The following is a 26588-nucleotide window of genomic DNA, read 5'->3' on the forward strand; positions in this document are numbered from 1 at the left end:
GACATTAAGAACCAGATTTACAGTTCAAATGAGCGTGTGAGAACAGTGCAATAAAAACAAAGATGGGAGTGAAAAGTTCTGTGGGGAAAGATCTCTACTAACATTGCATTTTAAAGACACCACAGATTCAGCAGCTCATATCCGTAAGACAGATGCTAGCATAGGGCTACAAACTCTCACAAATTATATAATTTTAACCGTGATTTTCACTTTCTTACGAATTTGATGGAAAAATATAATTTACATAATTCAATAATATATTTAAATAAATTAGCCCAAGAAATTATACACTTTTGTTGGTCCATCATCGCCCAGCTGAAGGGTGTGAATATGGTTAAATTCTTACCCCGACGTTTAAAATCTGCAGTAATTTTAAAAATCCACTTGGCATTTTATCAGATGAAGATGGGTGAAGCTGGAATTTTTGGGCTGGCCAACAAAAATGTCAACACTGCAGAACTCTGTACTGTACAAAGTGATTCTAAACCACTTTTTTTTAGATTTGTACATCAAATCCTACATCCACTTGAAAGCTGAACAGATAAGCTTTTATTAATGTATGGTTTGTTAAGATAGGACAATATTTAGCCAATACAACACTGAATCTGAGGGTTCAAAACAATCTAAATACAGAGAAAATCGCCAATAAAGTTGTCAAAATGAGATGCTTAAAAATTACATTACTAATTCAACATAGATTTTTGAAATGTTCATGTAGGAAATGTACAAAATATTCTAACTGAATAGAATCTTTACTTAATACTTAAATGACTTTTGGCATAAAAGAAAAATCTATCATTTTTGACCCACAGAATGTATTTGCCAAAACTATACCTGTGCAACTTACAGTAATACTGGTTTTAAGACCCAAGATCACATATCTAGAAGTAAAACATCTTCAAGATACAGAAAAAAACTAAAGTTTAGCAAAAAATTAAATCGAGCTTGAATCTAAACTTTTAATATCTAGTACAAGGCCCTCCTTTTCTAACAGTGCATTTGTCCTGCATAAATCAGGCTAAGCGTCAACAACAGGGTGATAAAAGAAAATAGAATTGCAGTTTGACTGCCTCTAATAACTGTCATGTCTCTCCATCATCACCCTTGGCAAACAGCTGAAGGCTGTGAACATGTGATTGAATTCTCACCCAGAAGCTCATAGAGAAGGTTAAGGATGTCCTTCCAGGCCTCTCCTGCCTCCTCGCCAGCAAGTTCCTCAAACTCAGCAGCACTGTTGTACACGTTAAGCCGGTCGATGCAGTGAGACAACAGGGTTAGCATTCCCTACAATAATAATAATAGTAATTGTATTAATAAGTATCTGCCTTTTTCGTTTGCATGTATTTTCCATTAACGCGACGTGAGGGTTGTATTTAACCTCCTCTTTGAAGAGATCTTGGCGCTTGATGAGAGACCGGAGCTGCCTCTGTTTCTCCTCATGCTCCAGCTCTGAGTCTGGCTGCTGGAAGTACACAATGAGGTCGTTCAGGGTCTCCAGCACTTCAGACACAGGCAAAGTCACCTCTGAAGCCTTTTCCCCACTCAAACTATCCAGACCCCTGAGGACAGGAACACACTATTAATATAATCAGCACTTCGATTAATTCAGTAGTGCTCATATGACTCTGGACCACAACACAAAAAAAAGAACAACTCAAAAGATTTTTTTAGAAATCTGAAAGCTGGATAAATAAGTCTTCCATTGATGTTAGGGCATGATAATATTCAGCTGAGAAACCACTATTTGCCATTTTGTAATCTGAGAGCACAAACAAATCAAAATACTAAGAAAATCACCTGTAAAGTTCTCCTAATTAAGTTCTTAGCTATGCATATTTCTAATAAGTTAGGTTTTTAAATATTTCTTGAAGTAGTTTTACAAAATATCTTCATGGGGCATTATCTAATTTTCAAATGGTAATTAAAAACAGATATACCTGTGCAACATTGGACTGGTTTTGTGGTCCAGGTCACATATTTTACCCAGTGTAAATGTTCCCAATATAGTTTTAAAGATATCCAAGAACCTTTTTACATTCACCCAAGGTCAAAAAACTGTTGGATTTTCTAATAATATGCATTGCAGCATCACCTCTTTCATCAGTGTCTGAAATGTTTTGTTCAAAGATCTGCTGTGCATCCAAAATCATGTAATTCCTTACATAAAGTATAAGAAAAATAGCATATGAGCCCAGTAGTACAGTAAATGAATCCATATGTAGTAGGCGAGAGGTACCCAGATGACCCACTACTTCCAGTGAGATTCTGAAGTGTGCATCCAATGGACAATTTATTATCATAAGATCAAGCAAGAAATGGGAGTAAAGCAACACAACTGACGTGAGTTGGTCACTTGATAATGACAACATAGTGGAGAAAGTACAACTAAATTCCATTTATACTACTTACATTCGTACTATTCATTTATTCATTTATTTATTCTCCTTAGTCCCTTATTTATCAGGGGTCGCCACAACAAAATGAACCGTCAACAACTCCAGCATATGTTTAACGCAGCAGATTCCAGCCGCAACCCAGTACTGGGAAACACAGTCATACTATATAACATACTTTCTAATGGTCATGAAGTTTAAATTCAAATGTAGCACCGACATGAGTAGTGTGCGATTTTGTCATATATTTGGTCAGATGGCCTATTCTGTTTGACACATGCTTACAAAATCTTATCTGAATTTCTTTACTAGAGGCTAAAAATAAAAAGGCTAAAACAGAAAATATGGAATGAAATCATCTGCTAGCATTGGTGTGCTATTGCTTGGAAATATGCTTCTTTTGTGGTAGGTTGAATTTGAGGCCAGTGAGAGTGTGCTTGCTGTACCTGATGAACTGAGTGAAGAGGTGGGTGGTATTACGAATGATGCGAGCCGCTCGGGACTCCTCATGCTGGCAGAGCTGCAGAATCAGTCCGTCATCCATATGGCCCTCAGGAGAGAGAAAGGCCTGCACACATAGTCAACATGTACATAAACACTGACTGCAAACAGCTGACGTAGAAACTATTCCTCAACCATATTGTGAGATGTATATGAAAAAATATCACTATAATGCATACTGAATGTATTACTTTTTCCATTACAAACTACATTAGTTTGAGTAAAAAGCTGTGAAACAAATTATGAATTCAGTGTGTTAAAAAAAAAACAGAATATTTTTTATTCGCACTTTATTTTGAGGGTCCGTTTGTTGAATTTAAGTTACACTGCATCTACATGCCAACTAATTGTTACTAGATTATACATTGACTGTTAGGTTAAGGTTAGGGTTAGTGTAAGTTAACATGTACTTGCAAAGTTTCTTAGTCAGTTAAATGTCTGTTGAAGGAGCAGTATCAAAAGATATTAAGCAGACAGTCTACTAATACTCCAAATGGACCATTAAAATAAAGTGTTACCTATTTTTATGGTAAATCTTGACGTATATGTAGCTAAGGAAATAATTAAGAGACCACATGTATTTTCTCACCTTTCTCTGGATTTGTAATATAATGTTATAATTATGTGTTTGCTTAAAATGTCATTTACATTTTGTACATTACAACTTATTGAAACTATCATTTAGAGCAGGGGTCTCAAACTGCTGGCTCGAAGGCCATTTACCACTTGCCCTCCAATACCCTTCGGCCTGAAACTAAAGTAAAAAATATAACGAGATTCGTCTGCCAAAACATACATTTTTGAACCACAATCTGTTGTGCAGTCGCATATAGTCACTTGTGGTTTCAACCCTCCACCTAGTTGACATTTAAAGTACTGCATTCAGATTAGTTTTACTTTCATTTTCTCTCAGTGTACGATAGAGAGCAACACACATGCGTTTTAACTCTGTAACTGATTTAATGTCTGTAAGTGCTCTATAACAGCTCTAAACTGTAAAACAGCATACATTCTGTATTAAGAAATATGATTTCATCGGAAATAAAGGAAATAAATCTCAATGCATGAAGGTTTTATAAAGTATTTGATTGTTTTAGTCCTAAACGTACAAATCTTTACAAATAAGCAATTTTTTTCTGCGTTATTAGATTAGAAGACCAGAGAAAGACCTATACAGTATCATTTAAATGGCATAATTTTAAACTGAAATGTGCCTCTCTTGTTAACCTGTGATCCAATCGAGCAAAATGTGTCTTATTACCGCGTAAACAGGACAGCATCAGTCATGTTAAATTCACAGATTCCCTCTGTCTCATCTGTGTAGTCATCCTTGCCTTTCTCATGGTAATCTTCATAAACTAGCCAACATAAGGTGCGTGAAAACCTTGATTGAAAAAGCCCTGCACTGCAGCACGCAGGCGCGCAATAACGAAAAACAGATTGACTGCATCAAAAAGATGCTCAAATGGCACAATGACAAGAAATAATATAGATAGCGTCACAAAACATTGCTCTCTTTGTGCCCTGGGTAACACCCGCGTCGCTCACAGCCTGTGTAGCCATCTTGGCCAGTCGCAGTTCCTGTACATCATTGATAACCAGTACCTGACCGGTCAGCTTCGTGAAGGATTTTACAACGTGCTCATCAGCATTCACTTGGAGACAGCCAAAGAAGCCCGTCTCATGATGAACAACAAAAACAAAAGTAACGACTGTGGGTTAAAAATGTGGGAAGTAGAAATGACCCATATTTGAGTAAAAATGTAAGCAGTAAAACTAAAAAGTTACTATTAAAACTTTTAATTAAAAAAAACGAATAGTGAAATAAAGTACTGAAACCAGAAAAATCGACTTAAGTACAGTGACAAAGTATTTGTACTTTACCGAAATGGCCCCCAGCCAATTGGAGTTTTAGACCCCTGATTTAGAGTACAAAATGATATTTTATGCCAAGTTTTCGAACACATTTATATCCATTTTTCATTTTATAACTTTAAAACTATAAAAAAAATATTTGTTTGGAGAAAAAATCCTGATTTACAATCAAAGCAAATTAAATATTTATTTTGATCAAATGAAAATTAGACAACAATTTTGTCTGATATTTAGAAGAAACACTATCAAACCATAATAGAATAAAACAAATGTTAACATTTTACTCAAACACATACCTAATAAACCCAGTGCATGAAAAAATATAGTTTTCAATTTTATGTTTTTATAAAGTCTTTCAAGAATTCAGGAATCTTTGTTCAAAAGAAGATCATTTATTTGTAACTAAAACCATTGAAAAAATTGAAAGAGTGTCCTGATTGGTGCCTTCTGTTTTCATACTCATCACTTTTTTACTTTGTTATTTTAGGTAGCCACATTCAGGGTAAAAGAAAAATTAAATTCAATAGATTTTATCTTGCACTTTGCACCTGGTCCTTACAGCAAAGCCTTCGTTTGTCCATCAGTTTTCATAAGCTACAAAAATGAAATAGTGGTTCAATACTTCAGAAGTGAAAATCAAATGAAGTGTCATCAAAGACATGCCTTTGGCTCCATAAGCTGTGCGTAAAGGTGGCATGCTTTCTCTGGCCTTTAGCCCAGACTTAAGCTGCATAGCAGGGCTCTGGAAAGATGTGCAGTCCATGTGAACGTGTAATCCTGACCACTCCCCAAAAACACACTATCACCATGCCTACCTCATTATCACATTTAAACCATGGCCTCATATATCCTTCACTCCACACAGAAGTCCCTGCGGTTAAGCTTGAGCCAACATTAGACCATCCTGTGAGCCCCCATAATCTTTAATGGGATCATAACTTACGCTGAATGATGTCATTAAAGATGTGTGTGTGTCATTCAAAGCGCAAGTCTGACTTGGAGAAGGGTATAGTGACAGTTTCAATCTTTTAAGACAAAGAAAACACACAGATCATCTCTTACCCTTCTCTTCAGGGGTCCCAGGCGAGAAGATTTGGCATCAGGCGCTTGGTAGGACAGCCACAGGCCCGTGGACACATGCATGATGAAGCAGACTGAATCACCGTATTTGATCTCTGCAATACCCATTCCATCAATATCGCGCTTTGGGCCGGACTCAATCTTTTCCTGTGAAGGGAAATTGACAAACTGCATGAGCTGAGTCCTGTCAACGGGTCACTTTGTACAGCAAGAGTAAATATTTTGAAGCTTTATTGAGATAAAATAGTCAGCATGACCTCTCAGAAAACAGCAGAGGATGGCTAATTAATCTCCAAAATACAGTAATAATACACTGAGCATTGGGAATTGGGGACGAGTTTAGAATCTAAACCCTTCTTACTTTGACTTGTTTCATTTCTAGTCCAAATGTCAAAAAAAAAAATCAAATTTTTAATTTACAGAAGTAAAAATATTGTGTTGTTTCACCTTCAGAAGAAATAAGGCAAAAATAACAGTATTTCCTTAAAATTATATGCCAGTGGGGTAAGTATAAAAAATAATCTTGTTTTTGCTTTGAAACGTAGACATTTGGACTAGAAATAAGTTAATCATTTAAATAAAACTCTGTATTAATACAGTAATTAAATACAATTGTGTGTCTTCTGGTCAACTGTAATTGAAACTCAACATTACAGGTCTTTCGATGAGACTACTGCGGATGTACACAGTGCGAAATCGATGCTAAAATGATATCTGCTGCAGCCCTTATAGTAGCTTTAGGCAAAAAAGTTCTAAACTAAATTCATATATTGTTTGCAAAAGAGCATTTATTCTTTTAACAGATGCAATGTGAAACAATACCTGAAAAGCAGGTAACTGCCTAACTTGCATTCCTTTAATCTATGTACTACTCAGATCAAACCTTGCTTGGCCGGAAACAGAAGGCAGTTGCAGCTGTGTCCGACTTCTCTCTGTCCAAAAGTATCAGGCCTTGGTCCTCAGTCTGGCCCAGGTAGTGACCAGTGGAGAGATGGCGCAGACGGAACGGCTGACCCCATCTCATGTGGCTCCCGCTCCAACTACAATTCAAGTGAAAAGGCTCCCCTGTGAGTCTGAATTTTTTTTGTCCACACATTCCATCAAATATGAGATGTGAAGCATTGTAATGCTAAATCGGTCAATGGAGCTTAGCAGAAGAGAAGGAAACCTTTCGATTTTTCTACCCGTCATGGATTAGATGCACTGCTCACTGACCTGATTTTGAACTACTCTTTTGGGCATAATTGGAAAAGACAGATGAGGAACAACAAGTCTTGGGTCATCAAAAATTTACTGCAGTTTTAGCCCAAAGGAGTTGTGTGTGAGTGTGTATGTGTGCACACAAGAAGTTAAGTAAGTGTGTGTTTAATTTCACCTTATCCGAAGAGGCTCCAGTCTCCATAAAGATCTGGCCTTGGACCCTCCTTTACCGGCCTCATAGTTCACCACTCTGTGAAAATAATGAAATTAGCAGACATGCTTTTTCACACAGATTCATATTTTCTGTTACAGTTTTTCTCAGTGGCTTTGGTGCATTTCTCACAACATTATTTACATTTGCACAACAGATAATGCATTTACTAACTCAAAACAATTAGTCATTTGTGCACATCATAATAGCAGTTTCTCATTCCTTCCAACAAAATGCAAATGCTTTTGGACATGCATCAATTGCTTTCATAATCCTCTCTGCTGTTTTATAACACTATAATTTGATAATGTCATGTCAGTCAAAATTAACTAAACTTGTGGTTGCAAGTGAATAGTCATTCCATTTAAAACTAATAGCAGATTTCCGTAGATTTTTAACCCATCATTGATTCTTTTTTTTTTCTTGTGTAAATGTGTGTAAATGTATATTCATTCAGTTTTTAAATTAATTACAGTAATGTTATTGACTAAAATGAAAATATTTATATAATATTTTTACAATACAGTTTGTAAAGTAATATTTTCTGTCTTTTAGTAGAAATATTATATGAGAAACTTGCTTTGTTTACCAAATAAAGTGGATCCAATTAGATTTGCATTGTACGCATTAAATAAAAGTTAAAAATGTATTACTTTTTTTGCATATATTAATAGAATAAAATAATTCCATATGAACCTGCAGATTTTTAACACAACTCTGCGCAGAAATAGCAAAAAATGTCCATAGATTCCATCTGGCCCCACCGATACCTCACTAAAATGCAGTGATGTCTAACTTTACTGTAGTTTTCAAATGCCTGTGACAGACAGACATACAGATGGTCAAATGGACAACTAGATAGCAAGATAGATAGATAGCAAGATAGATAGATAGCTAGACAGATGGACGGACGGACGGACGGACGGACGGACGGACGGACGGACGGACGGACGGACGGACGGACGGACGGACGGACGGACAGACAGACAGACGGACAGACAGACAGACAGACAGACAGACAGACAGACAGACAGACAGACAGACAGACAGACAGACAGACAGACAGACAGACAGACAGACAGACAGATAGATAGATAGATAGATAGATAGATAGATAGATAGATAGATAGATAGATAGATAGATAGATAGTAGTAAATGCTATTTTAATATTAATGTTATCAGTTCAAAAACAAAACTAGCTCACTAGAGTTTTAATTATATTATATGAATATGCTACAACTTGGTTGTTTCATTTATGCATACATTTTGTGTCAAGCAATAGATTGTATTCATATTAAAGACATTTGGCTAAAGAAAAGAATAGTTAATAAAGTTCAGAGTTAAGTTCGAACTTTTTTGCAGTTAAGGTTTTAAAATAAAATCCGTTGTTTACTGTGTGTTTAACTATTTTTTCATGTGATCTAAATGATCATGGGATTTCTCAAATTAAGATGGCTCCCATTACATTGTTTGTTTGTCATTGACAACAATCAACACTTGAACTAAAACATTCGCCTTTTTCTCAATAAACTGCTTGTCACTTAATCTCCCTGGTGGCTTTTTAATTGTTGAGAGTGTGGGACTTTTCTTCAATCATTTCATGCCTTTTGTTTTTGCAATCATTCTCCGAAAAACTACTATTTATTTTTATTGTTCTACTTATCGCCAATTGACTTCCAAACTATTAGTTATTGGTTACTGATAGATGGACAGATGGACAGCTCACCTCTGTTGCTCTTGGCTTTGCTCGTATCCTGGTATAGTAAGGCTCTCATCGTGCCCGTGAAACAGGCGCATCACTTGTCCACCCAGAAGATATCCTGCAGAGACAAGAGAATGGTGAGATGATTCCATCAGTTATGCTTGTTAAAAAAAAATATTTTTCCATTGGTAACTAGTGCGTTTTAAGTTATAGGTTGTTTTTAAACAAGTTTCAACTACATTGAGTTATAAAAAGTTAAACTTAATATTTTATTCAGTTTGATTGACAAGTTGAGACGACTAGAAAAGTTTACTTGATTTAACTAATATATTTAAGGCAGCAAGGCTTTTTTGTAGTGTAGTGTAGTCACCTGCCATTCAACTTTTGTGCTTTATTTTTATCCATCAAAAAATAACATTACACTTTTTTTAACTAAAAAAAAGCTCAAAGCTTTTGTGTTCACTGGGTTTTGTTTCACCCAGATTACTGTCTCTTTTATATTGCCTATACAATACTGTAATATTCAATATACATCTGCAATGTTGCTGCAGAAAGTCTTGTATCGAGTTTTTGGGTTATTTATGGTCTGCTGAAAGGAATGTGTTTTAATATTTGTTTTTAAATATTTGATAGATGAACTTGGAGGAGAACAATGCCACCCCATTGTAGCCAGTTTTAAGAACACTTCACTGATTGTCCGCGTTGTAAAGTAACAAAGTACATATTGTTAAACTACTGTCATTGAGTAGTTTTTCTCAGGAATTGTAAATTACTAAGTAGTTTAAAAAATTTGTATTTTTACTTTCCCTTGAGTACATTTTTTGTGCAGTATTGGTACTTTTACTCCATCATTTACTTTCAACCTGCAGTCATTACTTTATTTTTTCTTGTGTATAGGTATTAGAAAAATTAGTCCTGTGGTTCAAGGGCAATCAAATCGCACATAGAAGGTTAATCGCCTCATAATAAACTACATCAAGACATGGATGATTATTAGTTGCAGCAAACTGTTTGGAAGCATTAAAAATCCCCAAGAAGATGTCCAAAATCTTTACATGCAATGACCCAGAGACTGTTTAGATGCATGATGAGAAGATGAAGAATGTTTACTGTATGATGCCCGAAATGGCGTCACAAAGTCAGATTGACGTTGTAATCCAAACTTCATGGGGACATTGCATTTTGTTTAGAAATGAAAATTGCATCAGAACCCAACTTTAGACCGACCTCAATGTCCAACATCCAACCTAAAATCAACCAAATATCAACGTCTAATGATGTTACAGCTTGACGTTGTGTGGACGTTACTACTATGACGTCTATCAGATGTTAAATTTTGGTTGCCATAGTTGACGAATAAATGTCAGTATTTGACATCAATATGACTTTGATGTTGGTTTGACGTTGAACTTTGGTCACTTTCAAAATTAGCGTCTTATGACATTGCGTGCCTGCTGGGCAAAAACTAAATGCATTACAGAATGTTACGTTTACACACATCCACAAATTACATGTAAATGCATAAGCTTTTTACAATGTAATACTCACTACAATATTACTTTTAAAAGGTCAACTTTTTACTCATACTTTTTTTAGGGGTTTTCACCTTTAATGACAGGACAGTGGAGATTTACAGACAGGAAAGTATAGGGAGCAGAGAGAGCAATCAACAAAGGACCTCGAGCTGGGAATAGAACTCGGGTTGTTATGAGCACCTGGCTGCTATATGTCGACGCACTAACCACTAGGCTATTGACGTCAATCTTTTTACTCATTCTTTTAGTAATATTTATATACTTTTAGTAATATTATGTACTTTTACTTCACTTGCACTACATTTTTAGGCAAGTAATGTTACTTTTGTTGAAGTATGACTTTCAGTACTCTTTCCACCACTGCTGATTGTTGATTGTTTGCAGTTCAACAGAACTTACTCCAGTAATTCCCATCATGAGACAAAGGAACAAGTTAATTGGTCGTAATAGATTTACGTAGGTTTATGAATGGCATCTTCATCTTTTACTGACATACCCACTGCTACGCTGCTTCTGGAGCAGGTCGGCTGAACATTCCACAGGGTTTGCATGAAAGAGGCATCCACTTGAATACTGCCATTGGAGATGGAGAGGTGCTGCAGGAAAGAGAAACAAGTGTTTGACTAAACTAACCATGTATTGGTGTTTGTGCTTGAACAAGCTTGTAGAATCGAGAAGAAAAATGAAGTAAGAGCACAGGAGACCGAGAGAAAGATATATTGAAAGTGAACAGGAAAAGACACATTGGCATGCGGCCTTGATACTGCCAGCCTGACTGTGTTGTCAGCAGCTGAGTTACAAATCTGTTTTTAAAAGATTACTGTCTAGGAAACACAAACAGTAACTGCCTTTCCCAGGACTTGTAGCGAATCCGAGGGTGGAACAAAAACATAGTAATTGACCTGATGGAAATGGGTTTATATCAGCAGTGTCTGAATTACATCATGATTTCCACTATGAAGCATTATGTAACTGGTCAATTTATATATATACAACTGAAATTATTAATCAAAATTATTAGCCCACCTGTGAATGTTTTTTTTATCGCAAATGTTTTCCAAACGATGTTTAACAGAGCAAGGACATTTTCACAGTATTTCCTATAATATTTTTTTCTTTTGAAGAAAGTCTTATTTTTTTATTTCGACTTTATTTTGAAAAAAAAATTTTAAGGTCAATATTATTAGCCTCTTTAAGGAACTTTCTTGTCTACAGCAGAGGTTCACTTACAGCTTACACTTACAGAGTTTCAACATTTTAGCCTGTGCCCCCAAAATAACAATTCCAGGTAATTGCGGCCCACACTATCCTCGGAAGTGGATATAAACATATAACTATTGCATAAAAAGATGCACACACACCAAAAAGCCTATATAAACATGAGCATATTGACAACAGAAAGTGCAACAATCTAAAAACAAGACTTTTTAATAGTCATTTATTGATTTGTTTAATTTAAGATTAACTGGTGGGCACAATGTTTATAGAAAAAATCTATTCTTGCTTTATTTTTGGAGACCGCCACTTGGAGACCATCCTCCATGTTCATTCATGGTTTTTATTTTTAATGTAGACTATGTGAGTGCTGTAAAAGGTGCCGTAAAATCAATCTGCTGGAACTGGCGCTATTTCTGTGTTAATATAACATATTTATGGAAGAGGTCCCAATCCAAAGGAAAAGAAACGAATAGAAAACTGATGGGTTTTTATTTTCACATTGTTTCTTAAATATAACTACACTGTAAAAGTACTAACTACCAAGTTTATCAAATGAAATGAGTGTAATTAACTTAAAATTGACTGAAAGTAAATTCTTCTCTATTGAAAAGAGTTTTGAACTCAGTGTTGAAGGTAATGAGTTAATTAAATGCTTCAATTACCTCATTACTTCACTTTAAATGGATTAAGTTCACAGCACTCATTAGGATTAGTTTTTGAACTTTAATGGTTTGTAGCAATCAGTTTCCACAAATGGTTTGAGTTACCATAACTTTTTGGGTTTTACAGTGTATTAAACACTATTTTTAATCTTCTGAAGGTTATGGATAAAATATGGTAATTCTAATAATTTAATAACATTTTTGTAAAACACCAAGCGACCCCCACTTTTTGTCCCATGAACCCAACTTTGGGAACCACTGCTCTCAGAACAAACCAGTTGGTTATTGCACTTTAAGCTGAATACTAGCATCTTAAAATTATCTAATAAAAAAAATATTATGTACTGTTATCATGGCAAAGATAAAAGAAATCAGTCATTAGAAATGTGTTGAAAAAAATCTCCTTCCGTTAAACAGAAATTAGGGGGAAAATATACAGGTTGGCTACTACAACATGAGGGCTAATAATTCTGGCTTCAACAGTATGTATATGCACTGCTATTCAGAGTTTCGAGGTCAGTGCATTAATAAAGGTTTTAAACCCCAATACCTAAACCACCCCGCTGGTCAGATATAATCCTTAAACAAGACAGAAGTGGGAAGTGGGTCCATGAGTGTGAGATAAAACATCTTTCTCTCTCTCTTTCTCTCTGTCAGTGCGTCCACTCTGCTCAGCGCTCAGTTGGCAGGCTCAGCACGTCAACACGAGGACGTACTTGATTAAACCTGACGGTCTCCTTCTGTATGAAAGAGGTATATTAACTGTCAGCACATCTGCCGAAACCATCTTGCCAGACACAAATTAAACTATAATGAAAAATATTTGGAAGAACTTTTACGCTTAAAAGTTTATCTGGGATATTTTAACCATTAGCCCCGTTTAAACAGTAAAACCAGTAAATTGTCATGAAATTACTGTAATGACTTCACCAGTAAATACAAAAAAGTGCATTTCAGAGTATTGCATGAGAAACAAGGGATTTTTCTAAGAAGTGTTAATGCAAGTAATGGGATGTGGAAAAACATTTGCTGAACGTACTCTGACGTAGCGAGCATTACACCCACATGAATGATCAGATGTCTATAATCTGCTTTTTTATTGCTGGTTACCAATATTACAGTCAGCCCCTCCTACAATTGGGATTTGTTCTTTTTTTGTGTACTTTAAAAAGATTTGCTTTTGGTTAGAAAGGAAAGCTGGCTTTAAAAAGACTAAAAATACAGATTAATTTTATGTCATCATCTACCAAAAATTATTCTAGAGACTCTGCAGTGTTGTTTTTTATAGAGTTGAAGTCAGAATTATTAACCCTCCAAATTATTAGCCCCCATTTTTATTTTATTCCCCAATTTCTGTTTAACAAAGAAAAGATTTTTTGAACACATTTCTGAACATAATAGCTGTAATAACTAATCTCTAATAACTGATTTATTTTATCTTTGCCATCATGACAGTAAATAATATTTTACTGGATATTTTTCAAGACACTTCTATACAACCTAAAGTGACAATCAAAGACTAGGTTAACAAGGCAGGTTAGGGTAATTAGGCAAGTTATTGTATAACGAGGGTTTGTTCTGTAGACTATCGAAAAAACATATAGCTTAAAGGGCTAATAATACTGACCTAAAAATGTTTTTTTTTAATTAAAAACTGCTTTTATTCTAGCCAAAATAAAACAAAAAAGACTTTCTCCAAAAGAAAAAATATTATCAGATATACTGTGTAAATGTCCTTGCTCTGTTAACATCATTTGTGTAATATAAAAAAATAAAACAAAATAATTTTTTTTTTTACAAACTGAAAAAAGCTAATAATTCTGACTTCTGCTGTACATGGAGAAAAAATGACGCAAGCATCTGAAACCAGAGGCGCTGCATGCAGCTAAGCAAAACACTAATGCTTATATATGGCTACACAGAGGTCTGTGTGAGAGACAAGAGTGCATCAAACAGCAAAGAGTAAATATGACATCTGCGTATGAGTGTTATAATTGGCCAGGAGTTGACGTCTTATAACATTGTGTTCTGATTGTTCTACATTCACACAGAGCACAATACTGGTATTTTACTGGCAATGTTAACATTTCTGGTGAAATCTGGCATTTTACCTGAAAATCTGTATAAGTGAAAGGGATTATGGGTACCTGAGGGTCCGTTAAAGGAATGGATTATTAGACTTTTACAAGCCAATTTATAAGTACCTCATCTGACAAGCTTCAAAATGTACAAAAATATATATACTGACTATATGACAAAATTATATGGAATTTTTTTGTTATTAGTGCCGGGCAAAGATTATTTGCATCCAAAATAAAAGTTTATTTTGACATAATTTATGTGTATTATATAGATTTATTGTTTATATAAATACAGTTTCTTTGCAGAGCAAAAATTTTTATATATTGGTCACTTACACAAGAAATGAAAATGCGTATTAAAGTGTAGATTTTATACTACTAATAATAATTCCTTATGTATATAGTGCTTTAATGGACACTCAAAGTGCTTTACAGAGTGGGGGAATCTTCTCATCCACCCCCAGTGAGCAGCATCCACCTGGATGCCAGACCGCACACCTCACACAAGCTTATTGGTGGAGAGGAGACAGAGTGATGAAGCCAATTATGAAAAGGGGATGGTTAGGAGGCCATGTTGGACAGAGGCCAGTGGGCAAATTTGGCCAGGACACCAGGGTTAAACCCCTACTCTTTTTGTAGGCTTTTTAACGACCACAGAGAGGTATCTAAAAGACAGCACTCGCTGAGCAGTCTTTGCTTTCTGAGTCCCCTTCACTATACTGGGGCGTTAAGACCCAGATCACAGCTTGAACGCTCCCTGCTGGCCTCACTAACACCACTTCCATCAGCAACTTAGCTTTCTCATGTGGTCTCCCATCCATGTACTGACAGCCGCAGCCCTGCTTAGCTTCAGTGGGCAACCATATGAGAGTTACAGAGAGCTAGCTGCTGGCTGTATAAACAATACAAAAGGTGACGATATGCGCATGCATATTACATGTTTAGTCTAAAGGTATGTGAGTATTTGACGACCAAAACAACAATCGCAGACTACAGGACTGAACACAAACAGGTGCGTAGTAATTTCCTTACAATTGATATATCCAGCCTGATCTCACAAGAAAACATACATTTTTTACGTTTTGCCAGTTTAGTGGCTAATTCGTACCAATTCGTACGAGTTCAGTTATACGAAATTGTACGATTTTAAAAAGGAGGCGTGGCACCTAACCCCACCCCTAAACCCAACCGTCATTTGGGGATGAGCAAGTCGTACAAAATTGTACGGATTAGATCATACGAATTCATGCGAATTAGCCACTAAATCAAAAAGTTACAAATTGCCGTGAGATTGTGTTGATATATCACAATCTACTGGCCTGAGATATTAGACAGCATTTATGGTGATTTTGTGTGTATCTGTTTCCAAAATGTTCAGTTTCTTTTCTATTCTTTATTATGCAGACTCTCAGTCGATCATCTGCAAAACTTCTAATCCCTTACGAGTATGCAATCTTATGCTGGTTTGCCCTGTTAAGTAAGCCAGGCCCTTGGTGTAATATGAAAAAAACAGAATTTCTCTTAAACTCAATTCCCAGCAGGTACTCACCAGGTACCTCTCAGAGGACACGCTGACCAAGATGAGGTCATCTCCAATGCGCACCTTCTCACCCTCTGACCTCTGCTTGGATGCCGGATGAATTGTCCACCAACAAGCTTCCCCTTTTGTTGTACAAATAGTGGATGCAGAGCAGATGTAAATAAAGAAACAGTTCATCAGTGCACTACAGCTGTCAATGACCCAATCAACCTTTGACCTCAATGAACTGGGATCACCAATAAGAACTTTCGGAAACTTAGATGTTGATATGGATATCCTCTTTTCTGGGTGACACAATACACAAAAATAGTACGATATCTATGTTTAAATTTGGCTCTCTTTTCAAAGCTTGGGAAGTAGTCCTAGCACTGCATCTGTTAGCTATGGTTCAAATGTCAATCACAGCAAAAAGGAGGCCTGAGGAGGATAATTAATCCAAAAATGAAAATTGGGTCATCAATTTTTATTTTTGAAGCACATCGATTTAGCGCACCGCACACATTAAGTGAGCTGTTGTTCAGTATTATTATTATTATTTTTTTGTTAATAATAATATTTTTAAATCTAAAAAAGATTAAATAAAATAAAAGTTATTCATTAGATTAATTACGTCAAAGCTCAGTGTTATGGTTAATTGACAAAGTGGAATAAAACTAACTATGCAAAATAACAAATAAATGTAATAATTAAATTTAACACTAATAAAAGAACAGTTATTTTGGCGTTTTAAATATTGGCATAATAAATTCCAGAAAAAATAAATAATTAAAAAGCAACATGCAAATGTAAACATTTAAATGATTATTAAATACTACATTATTATACAAATAATAAAAAATAGCTCTGATGTTACCAGTTGAATCCTCTTGAAGACCAACATCAAAAGACAGTTTATCTGTAAGAGACCTGGAAGTCTTCAGACATGTCAGATACTGTGGGAAAATTGAAGAAACAAGTGTAAATCAATTCTATTAATAAATCAAGCAGAAATAAGATCCTAGTCATTATGCCTAATGCATTATGGGAAAATACCTCTTGAATTTGAAGTTCACTATACAGTACCTCACAATGTATAGTTAAAGGCATAATTGACTCAAAAATGAAAACTGATATCTTTTACTTACCCTCAAAAGGGTAAAACAAACTTGCCCTTTTACAATACCCTACAAATATGTATGAGATTCTGTTTTCTGTTAAAGGCCAAAAAATTATATTTTTGACATCCATAGTAGGAAACACAAGCACTAGTCAGTGGCTTTCCAACATTTGTCAAAATATCTTCTTTTGTGTTCAACAGAAAAAATAATCTCAAGGGACATTTTCAAAAACATTTTCTGCTAAAATAGGAAAAGTTTTATACGCTCCTCCTGTTCAACAGCATTTGACCGACAGAAAACGCATAACTTTTAAAGAGGATGTTGTTGAAAAAGCCTACGTTAGAGGAGTGTTGATTAAAGATATATGCAAACAAATAATAAACTTATTTAATAAGACCCTTTAAAAGCAGCTTCTCAAAGCGTTGAACACTATGCAATATAAATAAATTATACAAATCAACATGCAAAAGCAAGTTTTTAAAATATACATCATCATACACAAACAATGGCAGAGATGTGGTAGTGTTGATGTTGTTTAACGGTTTCCAAAAGCTTCATCAGCAAAGTGTGAATTTACTTCACATTACAACCAAAAGTGTAGATGCAAATTATACATAAACGGCACGTTGCCACTTCCCTACAGGTCCTGTTTACTAAGATGAAAGCTCCAAATACTGGGCTGGCATACATAATACAGTATTTTTGGCTGTTTGGCAGATATGTGTAAACTAGTGCTGTCAAATTATTAAATCGCATCCAAAATAAAATGTAAAATAATTGAAAAAAATGATTTGTGCATACTGTGCATATTTTTGTGTATATAAATATATGCATGACTTTACTGTTTAATGTATATATTTATATCTACATATATTCATATAATATTAATTTATTTATATAATAACTATATTAACTATATTATATTAATACAAATTCTATATATATATATATATATATATATATATATATATATATATATATATATATATATATATATATATATATATATATGTGCAAATATATTCATTTTGCATATTTTGTATTTTATGTTCAGTATGTCTATGTATTTATACATATATGCATAAATATACACAGTGCATACACATACTGTATATATACATTGACATTGACACCCATTAACCCACCAAAAGCAGGTAGATTTTAGCTGTGGTGGGTTAGACAGACACCCCCACTAGCCACTTTGGCTGGTTTACAATAATTTTTAATTGCCAAAGCTGCCTCGTCCCTAAAGTTCAGTATTGTAAGACTGTTTGTCAATATGCATGCAAATGTGATCCTAGAATCGGGAAGCAGCACGATTGATAACTGTTTGCGCAAGCAAAAGAAAGCAGGGGAATACCGAATAAGAGGATGATCAGGCGCACAGTGAGACACAGGCAATCCTCACTCACTGACGTTGTGAGTGAGGCACAACTGATGAGATGCGCGAGTGCTTAAAAGCTCCCGCTTCCTTGTGCAAAAGAACTATGCCTGGAACTGCAACGAGTGTGATTGTTTCTCTTTAAAATAGATTGGAAAAAAAAGGTGCTCGTGCACCCACCTGCTGCTTTTAAGAGCTCCAGATTCTTTGTATGCAGCCGCTGTTGCCGCTTTCACTTTTACCATTCTTTTAACAGATTACTGCTGGGCATAACGTTAAACGAGTGCATGTGATCATCCTTTCACTATCGCACACAGAATGTTTTCACCTGCTTTCTTTTGCTTGCAGTTATTTTTGTTAATATGGTTTAATTATCATCCTTTACAATTATTTCTTTAATAGGAGATTAACTCTCCATCTATCTGTAATTACCTGATAATCTGGGACTTTTAGTCTAGACAAACTGTATAATAGTTGCAGAAATAATGAGAACAAGTTTTTTAAATGTCAATTGTATTTTTAAGAACATTTTTCTTGAATAAAAAGTGTGTGTGCAATGCTATATTATTTTAACACATTATTTGAAATCTGTGGCAAGGAAATAATTAGTTTGGTGAGGCCAGAGGAAAAAAATTTAATTAACGAGGAAGCATGTGGACATAACACGACATTTTTAAAAGAAAAATGTAACTTTTAGCATGCCAAAGTCAAATTTTTGCAAATAAAATATATTTTCCCAACAACAAAATTGTGGCTAATGAAAATAGTGAGTGGGAAAAACTACTAGCCACAATGGCTGGTGATCAAAAAAGTTAATGTCAAGCCCTGCATATATAGTAAATACTGTATAAACTTATTTAAACTTATTAAAAAGTAAATAGAAACTTACAAATGAGTACATTAAAGATCTGGACTTCTTTTTGCTTTTTGCTGACAAAATCTCTGTGTTTATTGCACAAAGCAATGATAAGAATCCAGAATGACTGCCTTATTTTGTATAACTGATACTGACTCTGTATTTTGTTTTTGCTTTTCTGTTAACTTCTATTCATTAGATACCCCAGTTTCAAGAGACTGCAGGGGAGGGGGGGGGTGTATTTGAATTGATATATTTCATTGTTTTGAGTTTTCAGCCTGTATGTTTTGTTAACAATTAATTAAAAAAAATTTTAATAAATAAATACAAACTTATATCTTGGATGAAATTAATCATGGTTAATCGCTTGACAGCACTAGCGTAAACATATATTTGTTTTTTGTAAAAGGTAATTAATAGGTATTGTGCCTGGGCCTGGAAATTTAAGTTTGTTTGGTTTATGGATTTAACTAAAATGTGTTGAAGTTAAAGCTTGTTCTTTTTGTTTTTGTTTTCTTCTTTATTAATATATTGATCTGTTTGTTGATTGAATATTTGATTTGGTTTACTTGATTCAACCATGCATCTGTTGAAGCTAAAATATTCATTTAATTAAATTATTTAAGAAACTGTAGTGGGATTTTTTTCAACCCCTGGCGCCCAACCCACTTTATTAGCCAAATACCGCAACAGTTTTGCAAATACTGTTGTGGTGAGCAAACACTGAAACTTTTTCAAAACGCAATGGAGAAATGTTTCCTTTTAGTCAACATCATTGTGTCCTGTAAACTTATAGCCTCAGAATCTTAATTATTGGGTGAACTATCCCTTTACGTTTTATTGATCATACAAACATCTAAACATCCTATCGAAGTATAAGCCAGTCATGTCGTTTGTGATGTTCAGACATATTCACATATCCCTATCTTCCCTTAATATACTGCAGGGAGTCATTGATCATGAAGTTGACTTGTGTGAGCTGTAAGCTGTGACAGGCTGCCTAATCCTTCTCCCCACTGGCTTCAATTTGTGTGGCGCATTCTCACCATTCCACTGAAGGAATGCCTGAGGAGGATAGCGTGACCGTAGAGCAGTGTCCGATGTCCACCTCCCTGCGCTGCCTGAAGAAGATAAAGCAAAACGCAGTTAGCAAACCCCAACGCAAGGGTTTAGAGACACTCACTGCTAAACTAAAGAGTCACTGAAACTGGGAAAAACATGCTGGGTGGATGTTAAAAGGAAACTTCTCATTCAGTTGTTTGAACGAGACCAAAATTTCGTTGTTGTACCATAGATGAGGAAATGTGAAGAAGATGTGGGGAAAAAACAGCCTGAAAAAGCAAAAATGGCCCACAAGAAAAAAGAAGAAAAGTGTAAATACCTCATACTCACCCGTCTTATAAGCCTCTGAGTGCATTAGGAAAAAAATATTTCTCTTAGTTCAATATGTTTGTCATTGAAAGAAGGTGATATTGTTCATTAGTCTGAGTTTGAGTGAATGCTATTTGAACTCTTCACTGGCACTCCAAAAATGAATGACTTTGACAAAGAGGAAAGCTGAAACTTGTTGGTACTCCCAGCTGTTGCTGTAAGAGTATGCCTGCTGTCTGCTGAAACATCAGATGATAAACCACAGTCCTTGGCTATAAGGCACTGTGATATTGCACAGTTTAGATTCATGTTCAAGCAGAAAATACAACTTCTAGACAGATTTCTTCTTCTTTTTTTTCTTTTTTTTCCATGATAAATAAAAAAAAATCCAAATAATGGCAACATAGCTGGACTTTCAAGAAAAGGGTTAAGAGGCCATCTTGATGCAAAAACAAACTGATTTAATGGTTAATTACAGTTGAGGTCAGAATTATTAAACTCCCTGAATTATTAACCCCCTGTTTATTTTCCCCCTATTTCTGTTTAACGGTAAAAAGATTTTTTCAACACATTTCTCAACATAATAAAATGACTCATCTCTAATAACTGATTTGTTTTATTTTTCCCATGATGACAGTAAGTAATAGTATATATTTTTTCAAGACACTTCCATACAGCTTAAAGTGACATTTAAAGGCTTTACTATGGTAAGTAATTAGGATAACTAGGCAAGTAAGGGTAATTAGGCAAGTTATTGTATAACGATGGTTTGTTCTGTAGACATATAAAAAATACTGTAGATATACTGTAGATATATATAAAATAATAATAATAATTCTGATTTCAACTGTAAATATAAGCTACTATTCAAAATATTGGGAAATAAAGTATTCTTAAAAGCAGTGTACGTCTACCAAGGCTGCATTTATTTGTCCATAAATACAGCAGTAATGTTGTAGTATTGTACAACAGTAAAATTATGTAAAATATTATAACAATTTAAAATTACTTTTCTATAGTAGCTAGATAGTTTCCACCATGCATTTAGGATTTTTTATCTTACTATTCTAAATAATCTGATGATGGTATTGCAATTTTACGTTTGTAAGTCTTGCGGTTCTGTCTTTATTTCTCAAAATCCTACCTATATATTTTATGTAAATTTTAAGACATGAACTTTCAGCTATGAGAAGGCATAGTTGAGATATATATAACTGCATTTGTGAGAAATATTTGAGTATTTTTTATAATATATATATAGAACTTACTTCATTAATAGTGGAATTAATTCTTCAGAAATAATTCTATTATGAAAATCTGATGCTCACAAAACATTGACTACATTAACATGTACATCAGTAATCGAATTATTTGCCTTAATCCGAATAAGACAATAATATGATTAAGGTGTTAGATGAGTTGTTTTTTAAAAGTTCCTTTCGTGATCCCGTTTTACATGTTATAGTGCAGAAGTAGATTAATGTCATTGTGCCACCACGCTATCCACATTTCCTCCAGTTTCATGTTAATTCGGGAGTTTCATTTTTAATTTGTCGACTTTAACTGCAGTTTGGCACTTTCACTTTCATTCATGACAAACAAGATATTGCAAGTATGAACTGCTGGAAGAGTATTGTTTTAATGGAATCTGATACCACACGACGTAAAGGGAAAAAACTAGACATTTCACAATGCAGGTGTCTGTGGTCCACCTACTGACTCGGTAGGTGCAGAGAATAGAGTCAAACAGCCGTGTGTGTATAGACTATCCTGTCGCAAAATGCAGTGAAAATCCTACACGACAGTAATAGTTTAATTAAGGTGTTTACATGTCGGTACTGCACTTCATTAATGCGACTAAATTCAGCATGCCGTAATCTGATTTCTGTTTAGTTTGAATATGACCTTACTCAGATTAAATTAATCAAAAATCGCTGTTTACATGGTAGACACTTAATCAGAGTATTGTCCTAAATTAAAATTGATTATTGATGTCCATGTAAACGCACTCATTGTGATTGAGGTTGAAAGGCTAGAATATTTGGTCTTTTTTCAGCATTCTTTCATTTAATTCATTTTTTGATAATTTTAATGCATCTTTATATGAAATAATTTTTGTTTATTTTAATCTAACAAAAGTTTATCTTTTAAATAGTAGTATAAAATAATTTTATTATATCGTATATTCATTCTATTACTATTATTATTTTTACTAAGTCTTATTACTAAAGTAGCATAGCACACTATTTCTGAACTGGAAAATATAAGCAAAACATTCAAAAGAAGAAACAAAAAATTGAAAAGAGACCAAAAAAAAAAGACACATTCATAAACCAAGAATCATTCATTCCGGAATTGACATTCCAGATCATTTCCTCGTCACTGGTACTCCTGAAATTTGACAGTGTTAGAGCTCAAATGCAAGAGGAAACACATAAGTTGTTCATTAACACAAAACATCAAATTATCCACCCAAAAAGGCAAAAAGGGTTTTAAACAAATACATGGTTATGTATAAAACATTAACTTGGTTAAATAATTGACATAAATCTGTATTACAATTTAAACTGGTTCTCCAAATAAACTCATTCTCACCTACACATTAATGTTTGCACAACAGAAACACAGCACAGAGATAATAAAATATACACTGTGACAATCTCATTTTAAAAATGCTGTGGCGAAAAAAATAAACATGAAATAAAACACTGGGCATGCCATTTTGTGCTGAAGGGAGAAGGCGAATAAAGCATTCAAATAGCCCTCTGCAGAACATGCTTAGCCAGTAGATTTTATTTTGGGATTTGCATAATTCAGGGCCACTAGGTTCTGGGTTTGACAAGTTCATTCATCTTCTTTGGGCCACAGGAACATTTTCACACTCTCAATCATAACATAAAACAGAGAGAGGGAGACAAAAAACTTGAGTTAAAGGAAAGACACCTTGATTTTCTGACAGGGTTAGCATTGAGATCTGTATTAGTGGGGTTATGCCATGAGTTAAATCACACTGGGGCACTGAGCAGAAGGTGTACTGTGTAAGTTTTTTTGTTTGTTTGTTTGTTTGTTTTTACAGAATTTGGATTGACATTCATGCATACTTGATGGTCGATGAATTGTAAACGTACCCATTGCTCATGATCAGGATTCTTGCAACGACGAACAGAGATACAGACATGATTAAAGAAGGCAGTTGGAAAACCCTCACCACTTCAGCACATTCAGTTCATTATGTCTGACCATAAAACCAAATTTAATTAAATCCATTCTCATTGCCTTGTTTGACATTAAATGGGCTGCAGGATATAATGAACTGAATGTTACTAAATGATGAGGTAGACCATAGGCAAAACACTGGAAATCACTTCATTAAAATGTACATTTAGCTATAAAAATAATAACAAAACAGAAAGAATTTTCATTTCACTTTCTACTGATGATGAAAAAAGCAAAGCAGAAGGCGAGGTACCATACTATCATAGACATTTACAGCATGGCAGTATTTTTTATCAATTTATGACAATATATACCTCACCGGCATTTGTTAGTAAATCTATGTTTAAATGGGAAAATGGTTTTGCATTATTATCAGATTGGAAAGATAAAGCAATTTCTGGAATCTGCCAATGTCAATTTTAGTTGCAATTTATCTGCGGTCAGTACTGCACAATATATGTATCATCATTCATGATTCATTACCCTACGTCATATAGAATGCAGAAGAGCTACACCTTTATTAACTTATTAATGAACTCTATGAACACTCAAAAATTACTTTTGCTGCTTGATCTACTGATTTAAAATGAGCTGAAACAACACAATTCTTCAGGTTTTTGGGCACAACTAATGGTTTTATTTTCAATCCACTTAAATTTGTAAAAACTATTAGGGTAACTTAATCGATTTGTGTTAGGACAACATTAAGGAATTGTATGAAACCCATTTTTTACAGTTTGGTAGGACTTTTTTGGTTTTTGAAAGCATTTTTACCAAGGTTGAATTAAAAGTGTAAAAAGTAGTATATGTATTGTAAAATTAGTATTTTTGTTTCTTAATTAAATAAATAAATCATAGTGATTCTAATGTGACAATTTAGTGGTAAAAAAAATTTTATTGATATTATAAATACCAAACAGATGTGCTTATTAAACTGTTGGATTTTTTAAATTTTTTTTTTCTTCATAAAAAATTCCACCAATTAGAGAGTCTTAGCGAGCAAAGGTTTTCAAAAGACATATTAAGCTCCACTCACATCCATGAAGCACTGCAAATATTGCGAAAGTCTCCTTATGCTCTCAAAATTCTCTAAATTGTGCAATAAACTTGAGATAATTCTTTTTAGATGCAACCAACAACTTTAAATGAATAATTTTCCATTTCTTTGTGACTGTGTCAAGCTTTATATGATTCAAATTCTTTATCAGAGCTGTAAAGTACCAAGTCTTGCGCCTTTTATTATAATTAAAGCCTGAGATTGATCCATTGAGTAAAAGATTTTAACAAACACTTCTGAAAATTCCAAAAAATTTAAAGGAAAATAACAAACATTTATAGAACAAGCACTGCTTGTTCCAGAAAACATGATGCCAATCTATTTCAGGAGGATCGATTCATTTAAAAGTTCAAAAGAGCTAGTGTTTGTAAAGCCCTATTTGTGTATGTGAGCTGAACTGTACCTTCTTGTTCGTTTGTTTCTTGTTTTTGTTTTGTTTTTTTGGTCATTTGTTTAACTGTTGTTGTCACTGGATCATCATTATTTTGCAAGGATGTTATTTTATTTTATTTATTTATTATTATTTGTTTATATGTATATAAAAGCAAAAACTTAATAAACATATATATACAAAAAAGTGCTTGTGCTTGTTTTATATGTGTAAAGTCATTTTTGATCTATAAATGTGTCAGAAAAAAATAAATATATTTAATTCCTTGACAAAAACAAATCTTACTGACTTTACTTTTGATTGGCAGTGTACAGTATACACTCAAAAATGATACGTGTTGTTTGTTTCAACTACTAATATGCAATAAGGTAAAACAACACTATTCTTGAGATTTTTGGTGGTCAACTTAATAGTTTTATTTTCAATCCACTTAAATTTGTAAAATAAATAATTTTTAAAAATGAATTAGTTGACTTAATTACTACATGTTGTCCCAACACAAATCGATTGTGTTGAACCCAGTATTTTTTACAGTGTATGCAATTTTCCAGCTACAGTTCTACAATTTGCACTGGAAAGAATTCTGGAGAGAACGTGGTTTCCATTTCTGTTCTTTTCAAAATTAAAAATGTTCTAATAACAACAACTGACATAACATTAGATAATTCTACTCTAAGAGTATATGATAAAAAAAAATCAATAATGCTTAAACATCACTGAGATTAGCATTTGCTCATCAATATAAATTTAGCTTTTTATTCACCTTTTCTGCACCATTATGCTTCACTATTGGCATGGTAAATGCTCCCAAATTAAAAGGTTGTAAATGATTATATAAGGCAGTGATCTATCCAGTATAGTAACCCTGTAATGGAAGTGATTTGTTTACTTACTCCTTCACCGCTCTGGCCGGCGAGCATCTCCTGCAGAGCCCGCACAGACAGCGACTGCTCCAACACAAAGTTACAGATGCATAGATCAGGAGGAACATACTGTGGACGGAGAGAAACAGACATAGTGTGGGTGCTTTCTTTGCTCACTTGTCATTTGATTACAGAAGAAGCCCTTCTAATTGGTAGACTGGTGATGTTTACAAACGCAAGGCTTCCGTTAGGCCCATATAGATGTTTTGTTTCCGATATGTGCTCATTAGGATTAGTTCGAGAGGTCAGCGAGGATTAACATGGGCAAGTGCTGAGCTCAACCCTTGGTCTAGAGAA

The 26588-nt window shown here is 34.3% G+C and overlaps 1 protein-coding gene across 7 annotated transcripts in view; it reads right to left on the minus strand.

The window, feature by feature from the left end:
* The window catches only part of ryr3 (ryanodine receptor 3), a 152358-nt gene that overhangs the window by 100517 nt on the left and 25253 nt on the right, over positions 1–26588 (minus strand). For 4 of the 7 annotated variants that reach the window (XR_015518484.1, XR_015518483.1, XM_087298293.1 and 1 more), the window contains exons 3-15: positions 26262–26360; positions 23833–23853; positions 20380–20454; positions 16853–16931; positions 16009–16121; positions 10995–11094; positions 8988–9081; positions 7225–7299; positions 6733–6889; positions 5832–5996; positions 2840–2961; positions 1379–1559; positions 1149–1284 (exon numbers count right to left, since the gene is read on the minus strand). Coding sequence is in view for 4 of the 7 variants with exons in the window: in XM_087298293.1 (XP_087154419.1) it covers positions 1149–1284; positions 1379–1559; positions 2840–2961; positions 5832–5996; positions 6733–6889; positions 7225–7299; positions 8988–9081; positions 10995–11094; positions 16009–16121; positions 16853–16931; positions 20380–20454; positions 23833–23853; positions 26262–26360 (1417 nt within the window). In the remaining 3 variants the exon portion in view is untranslated. Of the gene's footprint in view, positions 1–1148; positions 1285–1378; positions 1560–2839; positions 2962–5831; positions 5997–6732; positions 6890–7224; positions 7300–8987; positions 9082–10994; positions 11095–16008; positions 16122–16852; positions 16932–20379; positions 20455–20725; positions 20741–23832; positions 23854–26261; positions 26361–26588 lie in introns of all 7 variants that reach the window. The other 3 variants (XR_015518485.1, XM_087298294.1, XM_087298292.1) reach the window with 2 other exon arrangements.

The sequence above is a fragment of the Danio rerio genome, chromosome 20, assembly GCF_052040795.2.
Source record: "Danio rerio strain M-AB ecotype USA chromosome 20, GRCz13ab, whole genome shotgun sequence".
NCBI classification, from domain to species: Eukaryota; Metazoa; Chordata; class Actinopteri; order Cypriniformes; family Danionidae; genus Danio; species Danio rerio.